Here is a 15,391-nt window from a genome sequence, read left to right as displayed (position 1 = left end):
CACACTCCTCGTATAAATCTAATCTCAGCACACAGCAACAGCATATTTGTGAAGTGAGTCTCCTTTATGATAACTAGAAGACAACATCTTATCAGTATAAAGCAGGATTACACACACACACACACACACACACACACACACACACACACACACACACACACACACACACACACACACACACAGACTCTATGACTCCATGGCAGTGTTTACCTGTATCCTTCTCTCCAGGGGCCAGGTATGTTGGAACTCCCTAGGTAAATATGGGAAGGATGAGAGAAGAGGTGTTTTGCATAGCAGGCTGACCTTAGCAATGAAGTAACATGTTAATATAACCTGGGTTTTTCCCCCTCAAACTTTTCCTGGCAGCTGTTCAGAGAATGTCAGGAACTCATGGCTTTCAGTTTCAAAGTTGAATCTAATCAGAACCAGCGGTGAATGGATTGCATTAGCCATAGTAGTTTTAGAACTGCCCGTGTAATGTCCGTGACCTCAGATTGATGTCTTGGGAGGAACCTGGGGTGAATGCTTCACTTTCATCTGTGAAAACATCCATTCAGCAGACAGATCCGTGTTTTCTTTCTGTTGGGAGTCATACATTTTTGTTGTAATATGACAATTTCAACCCTGCACAAGAATGTGCACCTGCTCTTTCCTGGATTAATAAAAGCTTCACCTAAGACTCAACTTAAGTCTTTTATCACTGTAGCACAGCCACATGCTGGGCTTGAGCTGTTTGTAGGTGAACCAGGTTTGTGGCTTTTCAGCTCTCTTGTATTCCATTTACTTTGCAGCACCAAATTGATATTTGTTTCCTCGGGCACGCTAACAGCAATATTCCCTTCAGCTCAGATAAGGACTGGTGAGTGTATATTGCGTCATCGATTGCATGGAATTAAAGTATGATGAAAGACAAACAGCAGTCTCAGTCACTGACAAATGGCCTTCCTTCAATAATCTAGAGTCGAAGGGGTTTTTAAAAAATGACTCAAATGACCTTCAGCCATTGACGTTTGCTAGTGCATAATTTGAGGCCTTATTTTGGATTGAGCTTCAAGAAAGTAAGTTGGCAAAAAAAAAAAAACCAGGGTGAATAATTGATATGAACAGACATGGAAGCGACCTTTAAATTACTTATGAGTTTAGTTTCAAACCTGTGACACTGGAGGCAGTGGAACTCATGACTCCTTAAAGACACGCACGCATGCAGGAAGTGAGAGCGGAGGACCCACAATTGCACCTGCAAAACAACTTAACTATAAATAACGTTTGGGTAATTTAAAAGCTACTTATTTCCCTTCGTGCACAGCATAAATTGCATCTTTTAAATTAGTGGGTTCACTTTCATATTTGAATTTACTCCTAAATGAAGCATCATCATCAAGTAAGAGTCAGCCGGTCTGCTGACTATTTATGCAACATGCTATTTTGGCTATGTTAAAAGTGAATGTCTGACTGTGTGCATGAACTCTCTGCACAGCCTGTGTGTGTGTGTGTTCTGTGTACATATGAGTTTAGCTGGGAACAGAGCGATGTCCTCCTTCCCTGGCAAGCCTTGCTGAGTCAGATCGGGAGTGTATAATTACACATGGGTGCCCATCAGCAGTCTGAGAGCCTTCTTCGCTGGCTCAAACAACAATACGAGCTCCTGTACTCACAGGGCTCAGCCTGCAGGCAGTCATATCACTCGGCCTTCCACGGGCTATGTGCAATCCTGCATTATCATTCTCACCATTAGCCACTGGCTCTGTGGGTGGATCCATGAGTCAGCGCAAACAAATTCCTGGTCTCTAATGTACTCTCCCCCGCTCTGTTTCCGGGATTGAAGGGAAAAAGCGATAGCCAAATCAGGTATGAGTCAGTCCTTCACTCAGTGACATGAATAATCTAGTCATGTTTTATTGTGGCTTGGCCTGTGTAAACTACTGTGGCCACATGCTCATGGGAGTGTTGCCTTTGAATGAAATTCGAAAAGTGGGCCAGGCTTTCTTTTTATTTCATGCATTTCCAAGACTTGACAAGACTCTTTCTCTCACACCTTCTCCCATGTCCTCCCCTCTTGTGGTTCAGGCCGGGTTTCTATCGGTCAGTAGGAGTACTTCTGGTGATTCATGGTAACTGGGATTTCACACAAAGGGCTGTTTTACACAGTGTGACTGCACTGGTAGTGACAGCCACAGGTGATGGCCAACTGGAGTATTTGACCTGAGCCCTTTAACCCTCTTCATCCATTGGTTACATACGAAGCTTGTGTGTTTAGTGACTACATGAGAACTAGCAGCATAGAGTTTAGTACTCACTTATGTCCAGCTGATTCCGACATTAGAGTTTGAAACCTTTTACTTGCGATTCTGCTTTTTGTAAATATGAGGTGCCGATGCCTGTGTTTGCCCTTGATTTAGAGGCAAAAGTGTCCCCGGCATTAATGAACCACTGATCCACTCTCATTGAGATTTCACACTTGGACGAGCCAATCATTATAATTGAGAAGGCTAAGGGCTGAAGCGACAGATCCCTGTATGCAAGTATGACGTCAAAGCTTATTAGTGCTGTTTCTGATTCCTTTGCACTGAGTCAATAGCATGTTAATAGAGCAGAGACACATCGGACGGAGGACATATTCAAAGAGTTGGTCGGTCACAATTGTTTGTATTCTGTTCCGAGAAATATTAGCCAGATTAATGTGCTGTTAAATACAGCATTATTCATTAGGTGTGTATGAGCTTCAGCAAAGCTCTGTTAGCTTGGAACCAGGCAACCGTTCAGTGTAATTAACAGGCGGTGTGTCAGGAGTGCCTGCTGCAGCCTGGCCCTCTACTGTGAGCAAGAAGAAGAAACACAGTCACTGTACACAGTTTCATAAACATGTATACACTCATTTTTGCGCACAAATCAAATGTTTTCTTGGCAGATTAAACAAAAACACACATAACCCAATTTTCCTTTGTAAAGTAGACCAAGTTTCACCAAGTGAACAGACTGCTGTTTGATGTTTTGTTACCACCTCCCAGACAAACTAAACCATCCTGCTGCGACTTTGTTATTTTTCCAACACTTTACTGCCTTGTCACACTATAAAAGCAAATAATGTTGTGCGTGAGCGGTATGTCTACATTGGAAAGTTATTATGTTTTATATTGCACAGTAGAAGCCTTCAGATCTTGGATCTGGTTTCCTTGTGTTGGACCACTCCCTCGCACCACAGGCACAGGCTGATTAAGACTTCTACATGGAGGTATGGTGTTGTGTTGGAGCTACTTACGTCTTTTGGAGGATTAAGAAATGATTGCCTTGTTAACGATTTATCAAGAGTGCTTTTGGAGACATGATCATAGGCAGGTAAAGACATAAGGCTAGGCCAGGCCTGTCAGATCTATGATGTAATGAGAATCATCTCTCAAATATCTTCTGTATTTGGCCCCGGGAGGGCTATGTTGGTCCTAGCTTGCGCAGATGCTTTTGTACAAAGATTAGCAGATTTATTATGGTTTAAAGGTGGGGTAGGTAAATTGGAGAAACCGGCTCGAGATCGCTAGAATTTGAAAATACACAGCCTGAAGAAATTTGCTACTTCCTTACAAAGCCCCTCCTCCAACACACACGAACGCGCACATGACCAATGAGGGCACGAGATAAGTGTGTGCACAGATGGAAAGCTGACAGGCAGGTAGGCCATCCAGTTATTTTGATCAGTCTACTACGGCTTCCACAGATGACATTTCTTTGTGGATTTTTTGTCAAAGCACTTAAGATATTCATTTCTATCGGGATGTTAAGAGCATTCCATGGAATATAACAAAAAGTGTATCTCGAGCCGGTTTCTCAAACTTACCTATCCCACCTTTAAATTAGATGTTAGGAATCAAACTACACGTTAAAATACAGGTACATAAATAAAATTAAATCATGCACATTTCAAGAAAAAAAACTGTAAGTGAAAAGACATGGCCCAAGTTACAAAGTGAGAATTCTAAAAAAGCTTTGTTCATTAAAGGACTCTGCAGGGACGATGTCCAAAGCCCTGGGGATGTGACTGCATTAACATGCTTATCGTTAATATTGAAGATAATGATGTTTTTTCACCCAGCTGGATACTTACCAAAATGTAAGAAGTCACATAGGCCAATTAAATACTTTGTGCGATGTTCTAAAAGGCAGTTGAAACTCCTGGAAGGTACACTATGATACACCACTGTGTGTTTTTATTATCAAACTTTATAGCAATTGTATGCAGGCTCTGGTCGCCTTGTCTTGCTGCTGTGTAATGAAGCAGCGCCTGAGAATACCCATGTGATTCATCACAAGTTGTCCACAGAGAACCAGTTGTAATTGCAGAAAAAAAGGTTCATCTTCTGCAATAATGCATCATTATTGTGCTGTCCTATCTCTCGTTGAGTAAATAGACTGTGCTCTCTTGGTAGACTGAAACCCTGGATGACGAAATAGGGTGAGGAGGAATAAAGAATGCAAAACGGGAGGCTAGGGAGGACAAAATAATGTATCTGTTCTCGCTCTCGTTTATTATTTTTATCTGTGTTAACATGTGGACACAGCATAATGGCTGTAAAAGCTGGCGTGGCAGGGCAGACGACCCGGCGATGCCAGGGGCCACAAAAGAGGCAGCACTGTCTGCTGAACGTGGAACCAGAACAACAATAGTGTCTCTGCAGTACGGATGAAGCCAGGCTGCCCCGTGCCAGCGTGTCACTGGCTCTTTGAGAGTTAGTGTGTCTCTGCCAACCTGGACCAGAGTGGCACCGAGAATACAGCTTCTCCCAGCACTGTTCATTGTCCTCTCACGTCAATGTCTAACTTATTGTGTACACTTTACCCAGCCTGAGCCAGAGTCTTTTTCTCTCTGCTGATACTGATTGCGATAGGTGTTTGTCTTTAAATGTTGTATTTGTGCGTCTGTCTGTGGTTCAGATCAGACGCAGTGTGATTTACACTCTGCCCTTTGCTCCTGTTGTTGTTCCCTGGAGGTCTGTTGCTGCAGAGATAGCGCAGGAGCAACCTGTCGTAAAGATGGGCCTACATGACATGGCTGCTTGCAAACACACTTACACATACAGGCTTGTACATGAACGCAAGCCTAACCCAACCTTTGACCATTATACTGGCGGCACACTGAGTTCTGTACTTTCTGTCCACACCCAGGAAGAAGCTCTTCATAACCTAAGGGCTCATGTATTGAGAATCTACAACACATGAATAACCTTTCTTGGAATTTTCCTGATAAGCCATACTGGTTTCCGCATGTTTGCCAATGCTGCTCATGATTAACAAAAGTTAATGGTTTATACTTGTTCGCAGGAATGCGTCAACTGCAAAATGACTTTTTTATATATAATTGAACCTCCTTCAACATTGGAAGAAGACTCCAAAAGCGGAGAAAAGTCTTAATAAATTGAAGATTATCCACTGTGTTAAAAACAATTCACGCAATATATTTTGTGTGTTGGTGTACACTTTCAATCAAAGTCTGTCTATCGAGTCGTCTGCTCACTAATTGCACGTACATTTTTGCGGTTCAAGACCATTTGCATATACAGCCTCACGAATTTGCGGGGGTGCAACTCGTCCAGACTCGTAGCACCATGTGTGATGTTTTCCTTTTACGGGTGTGTCTTTGTATTTTGTGTGTGTGTGTGTGTGTATATATGTGTGTATATACTGTATGTGTGTGTGAGAGAATGTACATTTTGGGGGATTTTCATATATAATAGGAAAAACATAAATGGAGATTGGGTGTGTCCCATGCTGTAGTTTTGGCATACACACACTTTATGCCAGGCTTGTCCAAAAAGGCAGATCGATTCACAGCCTGACACTGTTGCTCAAGCAGGAAGGGGCAAAGACGAGCCGAATCATGCCCAGGGCTGTGATGCTAACATCTTCTGCCTTGAGTCAAAGTCAACAAGGGGCTGTTATTGAAGAGAGACAGACGGAAAGCACAGACAGGGTGATGAAAGACGCTTAGCTGGATGGGTGAGCGATGATGAGAGGGGAGAGGCACATGGCTCCAATCACTGCTCCTTTCTCTACCACTCTTCATCTGTCTATATCTGTCCAACTATTTCCACCCCGCACTTATTCTCTCCCTTTCTCATTTGCTCACTGTCTGTCTTCTTCAGTGTTTCTCTTACTCTCCCCTTTATTATACAGTATGACTTGTTTATTAGATTTATTCAATTTTAGCTCCTCGTGGTTTTTTCTTCCTGTGGATGGGCTTGTGTCTGAGCCTGGAGTGTGAGATTGCTTCGGTTTGCTGATTACCTCCAAAGTGGTTGTACATCTTCTTGATATCTTCCCTCTGAGAAAACATGCCACACTTTTAGAGTTTCAACTGAAACTGTCCTGTGTTGATATGGGTGGGTGGGGCTGGAGGGTACGTAGAGGTGGGAGTTGTATTTCTGTTTTTAGGGGTGGCTTGAGTTTAAAGGGTGGGGTGGGGAAGTGTGAGTGTTGTCATATGGATGAAATGAAGAGCTTCCAATAACTTCAGTGGCTTACATTATAATGGGTGTGTGTGCATAGTGACTCTGAACACGTGCAAAGCAATCTGCGGCCTGTGTTTGTCGACAGCATTTGCATGGTGACACCGAAACCAACCATTCTACTGTAGGGTTTCACTCAACCTCCTTTCAGGACCAACAATATGTTGATAGACAGACTTCTGCTATTTTGAGATTTATTTCAGTCCCTCTCATCGTTGTTGAGATCTCACGTTGGTGGTACGCTTCACAAACGGTGTGAAGGAGACTCTCCTGCATCTGTATTTCAATGAGAACTGACACAGGAGCTGCGCTGTGAAAAGGAGCTGGGTCAGGCGGATGTCTGGTTCTCAGTGATGTTGTGCCTGTGACAAAGAGAATAGACAGCAACCTGAGACTCACAGGCCTGTTTGTTTCCCATTATCACATTTCAGCAGCCAGGAGGGACTAGACCTAAGCATCATGGGAGAGTGGCATTTTTAGCTGGGAGACGTTCGTGTTCTTCTTTATAACCAGATTGTTATGGTTCATAGAAATCTCAGACACATATATAGAATGAGTTATTGTTTGCATGTAAATCACCTAAAATCAAATAAGGTAGGAACTTTTTTCCCTGTAAATTCAGGCTTGGTATGAAGATGCTTTTGAGGAAAGTTTTGTCCTGGCCTCTACATGAGACTTCCTGTTCACCTCTGCTTGTTTTTGAAAAATAAATAAAACTCATTGGCAGAAGTTAATGATTGTTTCCGAACTCTGGGACTCAAGCAGTTAGACTTAATGATGCATTGCTCAATATTTGTTTTATCAGAGGATACAGAGTGTGCCCTCTGAAAAAAACAAATATTGACATCTCCGCTATGTGAACATTTCTGACGTTTGATTTGGGTAAGCACTCCCCTTTTCATATCAGCTTTCTCTCCAGATGAGATCACTAAATGCTCGCATTGCTGCCACATGTGATCATACATCTCTATGTCCTGCTTGAAGTTGATCCGCTGGTTAAATCTCCTCACCGTGCCGTCATTCCCTCCCATATGTGGTGTCATGTTGAGCTGTTCTGTGTGATGTTGTTGCCACATCAGAGTTTGCTGTTTGGCGTCTAAACAGCGGAGAAGTAATGGTGGTGCGGGGCAGCCAGGTCAGCGGCAGAGGAGGGCGGCGGTGGGGGGTGGGGGGGCTTTGTTAAGAAAAGCATGGAATTCTTCCGGCTGGCAGATGAAGTCAGTGCATTCCTTCAAAGCAGCTCCCTATAGGCGGCCAGTGGAGCAGAGCCAGGCGCTGAATGAGGGGCATGATAATGGTGGGGCTCGGCATTAAACATCTCCCATTGAGAACCGGAGAGACTGGCAGAAAGAGAACACCATCTGTCTGACTCTGGGTGAAGAGTTGTCTTCTAACCACCTAGGCTACAAAGTTTCATTCACTGTGCCAAGTGCTATAGATAATCCTTCCACCGCTCCAGGCAATTCACTTTTTATGAGCACTGCAGTATTTTATTTCCTTGTTTTGAAGCTAAGCAGTAAAAGTACAGACAGACAGATGTAGTACCGAACATAAAATTCATTTAGGTTGAATCTGCTTCACAGACATGTTAAGATACCTGCTGATCTGCACCCTGAAGTCTAATGAGACCCAGTTTTGGTCCTGCTGAGGGGGTTCAAACTGAGGGACACACTCTCTCGCTATGTTTTTATGTATTTCTACCGCACAAACACCCTCTCCCAAACATAGACACACTTGAGTTGCTCCACTTTCCCTGTCCGTTCCCCTCGGCAGTAAGCTATCATAACGGCTTTGAAGGAGGGCAGCAGAGCGTTTAATTGGGTTACAGATTGGCATTTATGCTTCCAGGTCCACGAGATACTGCCGCGGCTCTTAACTAACCACCACGAACTGAACAAAAATACAACGCTGCTCTACCCATTGGCTGCTGGTGTTGAAATGTACAATTCAATCATATCCTCGAGCGGCAAAGTACATTTTCTACATCATCATTGTTTAGTGTAGAAACACACAACTGAGTGTGTTGTGTTTTGGTTAGCAACAAGTTGTCACATGTTGGGGTAAGATAACATCATGATCAGTGAGGACTCTAGAAATCAGTGTGAGGCTTTCTTTTGTCCATTGTTTCTACTGTCAGCTAATTCTGCTCTAACCACTGGAAATATTGCATTTCTAATATCAATCCTCTCAACACACATTTCTCTTTGTTCTTGTTTTTCAGAATCAGTGCCATGCAGTGTTAATTTAACAAAAAGCCAATCTGAGGAAATCTGTTCTGAAGACCTTTTAACCCTTCACCCCGTCAGTGTCCTGAGATGGAGCTCAAAGTGTGGGTGGACGGAGTGGTGCGGGTCGTGTGCGGCCTGTCGGAGGAGACGTCCTGCCAGGATGTGGTCATCGCTCTGGCCCAGGCCATCGGTGAGTCCCTCAAATTCTTTAGTGTGGTGAGATCATCGGGTGGTCATGTTGTGATACCAGCATCCAAGCTGTCTTTACTTGGCACCTTGTTTTTCTGCTTGATCACTTTATCTTATGGCCTCAAGTGATTAGATAACAGGCAGCATTTCAGTTTCTGCTCTCACCTTTTTCATTCACCCCTAACTTAAATTGAGTATTATGTCAGATTGCTATATCCTCCGGCTTTATTCGAGCTTCACGCTGCAGCAGTGTTGAACAACATAAATCCAGATTTAGCAGTCTCCTCCTTCCATGAGTGAGCTTGCTGCCGAGTCATCAGGGAGGGCTTGTCCTAATTTCAAGGTCCTTGTGGAAACTTCAGATTATTTGAACATTTTGTACGTGTTGTGCGAGTCTTGCACAGCAGCCTTTTATTCCAATCCTCGGAGGCAGAGATTTAAAGGCATCAGCATCACCATTATGCTCCTGATGCCATTTGCTCACTTAATGCTACTTGCGTGGAAGCAGTGGGAGGAATCAGACCAAATTGCACTGAAGGAAAAGAAAGGTCTTGAATGATTTATGTAACAGAACTATTTATTAATATCACTGAGTGTCTTTCAGCTTTTCACCTTTCATATAGTAATCTTTAAGGGCAATTTAGATGTTTTAAATGTTATTGCAGTATGTCTGTGTATTAAATATGGACTCGCTCTCTGTCTCTCTCCCTCACAGGTCAAACAGGCCGTTATGTTCTGATCCAGCGTCTCAGGGATACCGAGAGGCAGCTGTTGGCCACAGAGAAGCCTCTGGAGTCTCTGGCTAAGTTAGGCCAACATGGTAGTGAAGTTCAGTTCTTCCTGCGCCGTACTGGCCCCAGCAGCAGTGACGGACCTAACCCAAAACAGGACAGACCAACTCCCCCTCCCCTGCCCAGGCATCCTGAGCCGGAGCCTTTGAAACGCAGCCAGCCTAAGAAGGCCCTCACCTTTAACTTGGGGCCTTCCACCTCTCCTAGATCCAAAGCCAAACAGTTTAAGAGGTCTCCTCAGGACTCTCCAGAGCAAAGAGCCTCTCCCTCCCCTTCTCCCAGCCCTGTACCCTCTCATGTGCCATCTCCATCTCCATCTCCAACACCACCTATAGGCCCATCCAAAGAGGAGGTGTTTAGGAAGGTTCTTCAGCAGCAGGAGAGAATGAGGGCTATGGAGGCCCAGCTAGAAGCCCTAGAGAGGGAGTCGCACTCCTGGGATCGTCCCTACCCATCGCCGTGTCCTTCACCCGTTTCTGACGCTCGCTTGCAAGAGGAGATGGACACCATGGAGCAAGCGCTGCGGAGGAACCAGGCTGAGCTCGCCCACGAGCAGTTCTGGGAGGAGGAGCTTCAGGCGGAGATGGAGCGAGAGCGAGGAATGAGGAGGAAGGTCGGGGAGCTCCACGCCAAGCTAGACGACTGCGGACGGCGGCTCCACGAGTTCTCCGTGCGCTCTGTTCAGCTGGAGCAAGAGATCCAGCGGGAGAGCCAGGCGGAAGGGAAAGCCAACGGGCCGGAGGAATCCCTCGATGTCGCGAAGGCAGAAATCCAGAGCCGGGAGAATCAAGGGACAGAGCTGGAGGGGAGGCTATCTGAGACTGAGAAGGCTCTGGGGAAGGCAGAGTCTCTGATGCAGGTAAGGAGAGAGGTGACGGTTCTTGAGAAAGGGCTTTAAATCCAATCAGCCTGTGTGTAGTCATTTGAGGGGTGTAGCGTAGACCCTCTTCTAGCTTTAGTGTAAAGCTGTATCCCTCTCCTACCTGCATACTGCAACACACAAACAACAGTGCAGAGACACTTGAACACATGATTTATCGTGACAGTTTTTATATATAATAAATTATCCTACAAGTGACGATGACTGAATGAATGCTGTACACTCATATCCTGCCTTGTATCAAAATGTTTTATTCTCGAAAGGACATATTACAGTGTAGCCGAACTGGTTTGGCAGGTATTATCTTGTATGCATGTTCTGAACACATGGTTACTAATGGTGTTAATATTACATTGCCAGTATCTATATATTCTTGTACCCTGTGTAAAAAGAGATTAAAGAGGATTGATGTGTAGAACAAAAGCCCCTTTATTGGATCTACTCGGCCTCAATTCATGGTAGTTTTATCGTGTCATGTCTGTTTACTTTTGGTGGTTGTCATAGATGCGACTGAATCAATAAAAGCCTAACCCAGTTAGGAAAAAACTCAAGTTTCCTCATAATCCACATGAAACAAAGACTCGGGTGTCCACTTCATGAAGCTCATTCAGATTATAGTGAAGAATACATTTTTTTTGATGGTATGGTAGATTGGGTTTTGAATGTTCTGCCACAAGGAAATAGAGCACACTGAAAACATGTGTAGTGTAGTGTTTCCATATCTTGATTAGCAAAGACCAGCCGGACTGAAATACCTTTGTGTCCCATCCTCAATCCACTGGGCTACAAGTAATAACTGGCTGCAAAACTGATTAAAACATAATGATAATCTTATTTGCAGTCATACTCCTGGGGATGTGTGTGACTCTAGGGGTGAACTCAACAGATTAAGTCCCCGGTTGATGGAACAGAGAGGCATTGTGTCATGATCAATTTGCCAATTATATATAAAGCATCCTGCTGCAGAACAGAGGTATTAGGCTCTAGTTTTTTCATACATACCGGTATTATGTACCGCCATGTCATAACAGGACTGCAATGTTGTTAAATCTGAATGTAACCACAGAGGCATTTAGCCACCCAGGCAGTTCTTGCCTTGAAGAAATAAGATGAAATGATTCCCTGTAAATGACATGACATTACGGTAAAAGAATACAGCATAATTCCATAGTAAGGAGAAGGTGTGCATGTCTGGCTTTGTCAGTCATCAGTGAGCTGATTGGTCCAGGCTGCCAGCCGAGTGTTTAAGTGTTGGTGGTGATGAGCACAGCGTTCCTGTCATTAAGCTAATGAAGGGCAGACCTGCAGGTGTGAACTGCCTCAGCAGGCGGCCTCAGTCCAACATCAATTACTCCTTCACACATAAACACACACGGGGGTAAGGGACTATAGCATATTCCTGCTGCTGCTTCCTGTACTGGGTGCAGACACATTGATTAAGCACAAATGGAAAGTCGATTAAGAACCAATTGACCGGCCTGCATGCGTGCATCACAGTTTAATGTGTGGGCGCAGAGGTGATGCCACATTCTTGATTGAGCATCTCTGAGCTCCACGTTGTCAATAATTGGAGCTGATGAATATCTTGGCTCCTGTGGCATCTGGTCGATTATGAAAACTCTGAAATGCAGCAGGCGAAAGAGCATTGTTACGTATCCGTCTATAAGTGTAGGTCTCAGGCGGCTGAAATCTGATGGAATCAGAAAATAATGCTTACGGTAATTCTGGGACTTTGATGATTTGTTGGATCTATATTGTATGATGATAGTCTGTTTCAATGACTTGGGACTAGACTTGTAGACTCTACTGCCCCCTTATGGTAAAAAAGTAACTTGACACTTACAGGAGAGGTTATGTGACTTAAAGGCAAAATACAGGAGTCCTGCCTTTATGTATTAATACATCCTACTTTTTTTTTTTTTACAAATAAGACAATATTAAGCAACATTTAAAACACAAGGAGAGCTAGGAGTTCAATGTCATGCAAAACATACTTATATCTACTGATTGACAGGCCTGTTAAGCTCATCCCATTTCCATATGCTGTGCCCAGTTACAGGCAAACAGGGTGACAGTGTTCACTGGGTCAATACTGAGTGATGTGAGCTCTCAATTGTCCTTTGTTTTCGTCACCGATCCATTTCCCTTTCTATCTCAGGCCAAACAGGAGGAGCTGGAGGAGTTGAATAAGGAGCTGAGGCAGTGTAACCTGCAGCAGTTCATTCAACAGACAGGTGTGCTGCCAGCGCACACACACTCACGCACAGAGCTTCAGGAGCAACTGGAGCAGTTAGAACTGGCACATCTTCTGCACGATGGATACAGGAACGGAAGTATGGAAACAAATTACATTTCAGCATTGTATACTCTGCTAGATGATGTGCCCTCTAAACACATTTCTGTGTCTCCGCCAGGCTACGACGTAACTCAACTGGAATCGCCGCCTCGCCCCACTGCCAAACAATTCCTGGGACATCCACGCAACCTGCAAAACCCTTTAGTGTCCAGTCTCAACCCTGAGGGTGTGTATGTGTGAGACCCTCCATCCCGCTCTGCTCCTCTCCTGCCCGTCCCCTGGTCCCTGAGCCCCTTGCCCCCCACTCTTTCTACCCCAGCTTGTTTGGGTGTAAGGCTTCATCTGCCGTTTTTGGTTTTGGGTGATGGAAGCATCTGTTTGGTGGAGGTCGCTGCTAATTATTTTGCCTCTTTCCTGTGCTCTACCTTTTTAAAGACTAAAATACTTCTTCTCTGCCCCTAACCCTCAGTCTTCTGCTGATTCCCATCTCGTTTTTAACAGCTGACTTAACACATTCCTTCTTTGAATTTTCTCACATAATTCTGTGGGTCTACTTATCCTTTTTTAGTTGTCTCTACTCCCCGCCTTCCTCCTCTCTCACTGCTTTCGGACTAACATACGCTTCTTTCTTTATACTTTAATACATCTGGGAACTTTCTCCTATCTATCCCCCTCTGTAAAACAGAGCGGCCTTCCCACCTTCAAGTAAACACTCATCTACCGACAGCCACTTTTTCGCCGTATCTCCATGTAACAAATCAATCACCGCACTGGGAATGACTGTAGCAGACATTCTGATTGTAGCGCTGTTTTTATACTGTGACATGGAATGATATGAGACAAATGCCATTTCAGTTTGCCTTTTATGTATGGATACTATTTATATGTGAGGTGGGGTGTATCTATACAATGCCTTGTACTTTGGTGACACTTAACTTCCAAAGAGCAAGAGCCTTTTCACGAAAGGGCTCTGCAAAATGTATTGCACTGTCCCATTCTCTTCCTGTGTGAAGCCTTGGCCCTATTTGCCTGCAGAGAAATGTATCCTTCTAATCTCGTTCTGCTCCAAAACTATTTTATTTGACAAGCTTATAGCCTTTGCCAGTCTATTTTTGTCACGCTCCCTGCTAAAACAAGGGATACATTTCACAAGTAGCGCAACAAGGCCATGGTTTGTTACGATATCTTTCTTTTCCTCCTGTGGGATGGATGCGCCTGGTTCTTTTTGCTGCCATTCCACCGAACATTTGACCTGTCATAACTTGTGTTGTGCCTCAGTGTACTAAAACATAGTATGAGCTTACTTTCATAAGCACTTATAACAAACATCAAGCGAACATGAGCTGCTGTTTCCAGTGCTTTTGATGTCTCTATTATAAACAATACTGGTGTCCAGAAAGGACCCTCCAAACCACCTCAAGCAGTATTTACCTTATCATAGCACTTAGCATATCTTTATGGCTCACTGACAGGTCAAAGTGACGTGTGCACTCTCTCCTTATTGTCTACAGTGTGGTGTTTTCTTTGGGGGATTATATTCAATCCTTGCTTAAAACTACATCTTAATGTTTTCTTAAAAAACAATTCTGTCAATGCTGACTACAAGACTTCAGTTATGGTCCACAGCCCTCTGCTGGTAAAATAACTGGTCTTGTGTCAGCTAATGCTTTTTATGTGTGAATTTCTGGAGTGACCCCCAGTCGCTCCTGCTGTGTCTTAGCTATACAATGTTTAATAAACAAAGGGATCATCATCCCCACTTATTTTTGTGTGTCTTGCAGTCCTGACATCCCGAGAGTCGTCATGGAGATAAAACATGGACCGCAGGGCCAAAGGAGTTGTTCACTGTTCTGTCACCGTCACCTCTTATCAAACTCCTTTGTTTGTAATTCATTATTTAATCGAATATGATATACATACTGTATATACATAAGACAAATATATTTGAGATTTGCTACTGTAAACACTGCAAAGTATCTGTATGAAATGTAAAATAATTTAGAAACCTTTTACCTAGAGCAATTATTACTATGAGTGTATTTAAATATAATAAAAATGTGCATTGTGTATAAGATAATATTTCGTCAAGTTTTATTATGCCCTGTTCAGGAAGTCAAATGTCCTCGTAATCATTCTTGTAACTGCAGTAACTGAGAAGAAGGGGCAGTGCTTCTGGAATACTCTGCATTAAATAATTAACACACCAGTGTGCACTTTCTAAAAATGACAGTGCCATGAAGCTCCTATGTGAAATGCATTATGAATATGTTATAGGTACTAAAATATGAATGCTCTCCTCATTACCTCCGGTCCATGGGTCCATCATTTCACAATCATTGCTGTGTGTTTTGAAGCAATTTTTCACAGGTAGCTGATTGAGAGTTCACAAAGTTCATCCTTGGACGCCGAGGGAAATGTGGCAAACATCCTGGTATAGCTGCCCCCGCTGATATGGGTGATGTAACTCAGTATATCTACAAGACATGTGACCATAAAGGCACGAGGGCACTACA

At 43.8% G+C, this 15,391-nt stretch overlaps 1 protein-coding gene across 4 annotated transcripts in view; it reads left to right on the top strand.

Annotated features, from left to right (window-relative positions):
* The window catches only part of rassf7a (Ras association domain family member 7a), a 34,207-nt gene extending 19,257 nt beyond the window's left edge, over positions 1–14,950 (top strand). For all 4 annotated transcript variants that reach the window (XM_010774093.1, XM_010774099.1, XM_010774085.1 and 1 more), the window contains 5 exons: positions 8,716–8,912; positions 9,627–10,561; positions 12,741–12,915; positions 12,997–13,104; positions 14,660–14,950. In XM_010774093.1, coding sequence (XP_010772395.1) covers positions 8,810–8,912; positions 9,627–10,561; positions 12,741–12,915; positions 12,997–13,104; positions 14,660–14,691 — 1,353 coding nt within the window. In that variant the 5' untranslated portion in view covers positions 8,716–8,809 and the 3' untranslated portion in view covers positions 14,692–14,950. The remainder of the gene's footprint in view (positions 1–8,715; positions 8,913–9,626; positions 10,562–12,740; positions 12,916–12,996; positions 13,105–14,659) is intronic.
* The last annotated feature ends 441 nt before the right edge of the window (positions 14,951–15,391 follow it).

This window comes from Notothenia coriiceps, unplaced genomic scaffold (assembly GCF_000735185.1).
Source record: "Notothenia coriiceps isolate Sejong01 unplaced genomic scaffold, NC01 NC01_scaffold00000339, whole genome shotgun sequence".
In the NCBI taxonomy this organism is placed as follows: Eukaryota; Metazoa; Chordata; class Actinopteri; order Perciformes; family Nototheniidae; genus Notothenia; species Notothenia coriiceps.
Note: the sequence above shows the minus strand (reverse complement) of the source record. Positions and strands in the feature narration are given on the sequence as shown.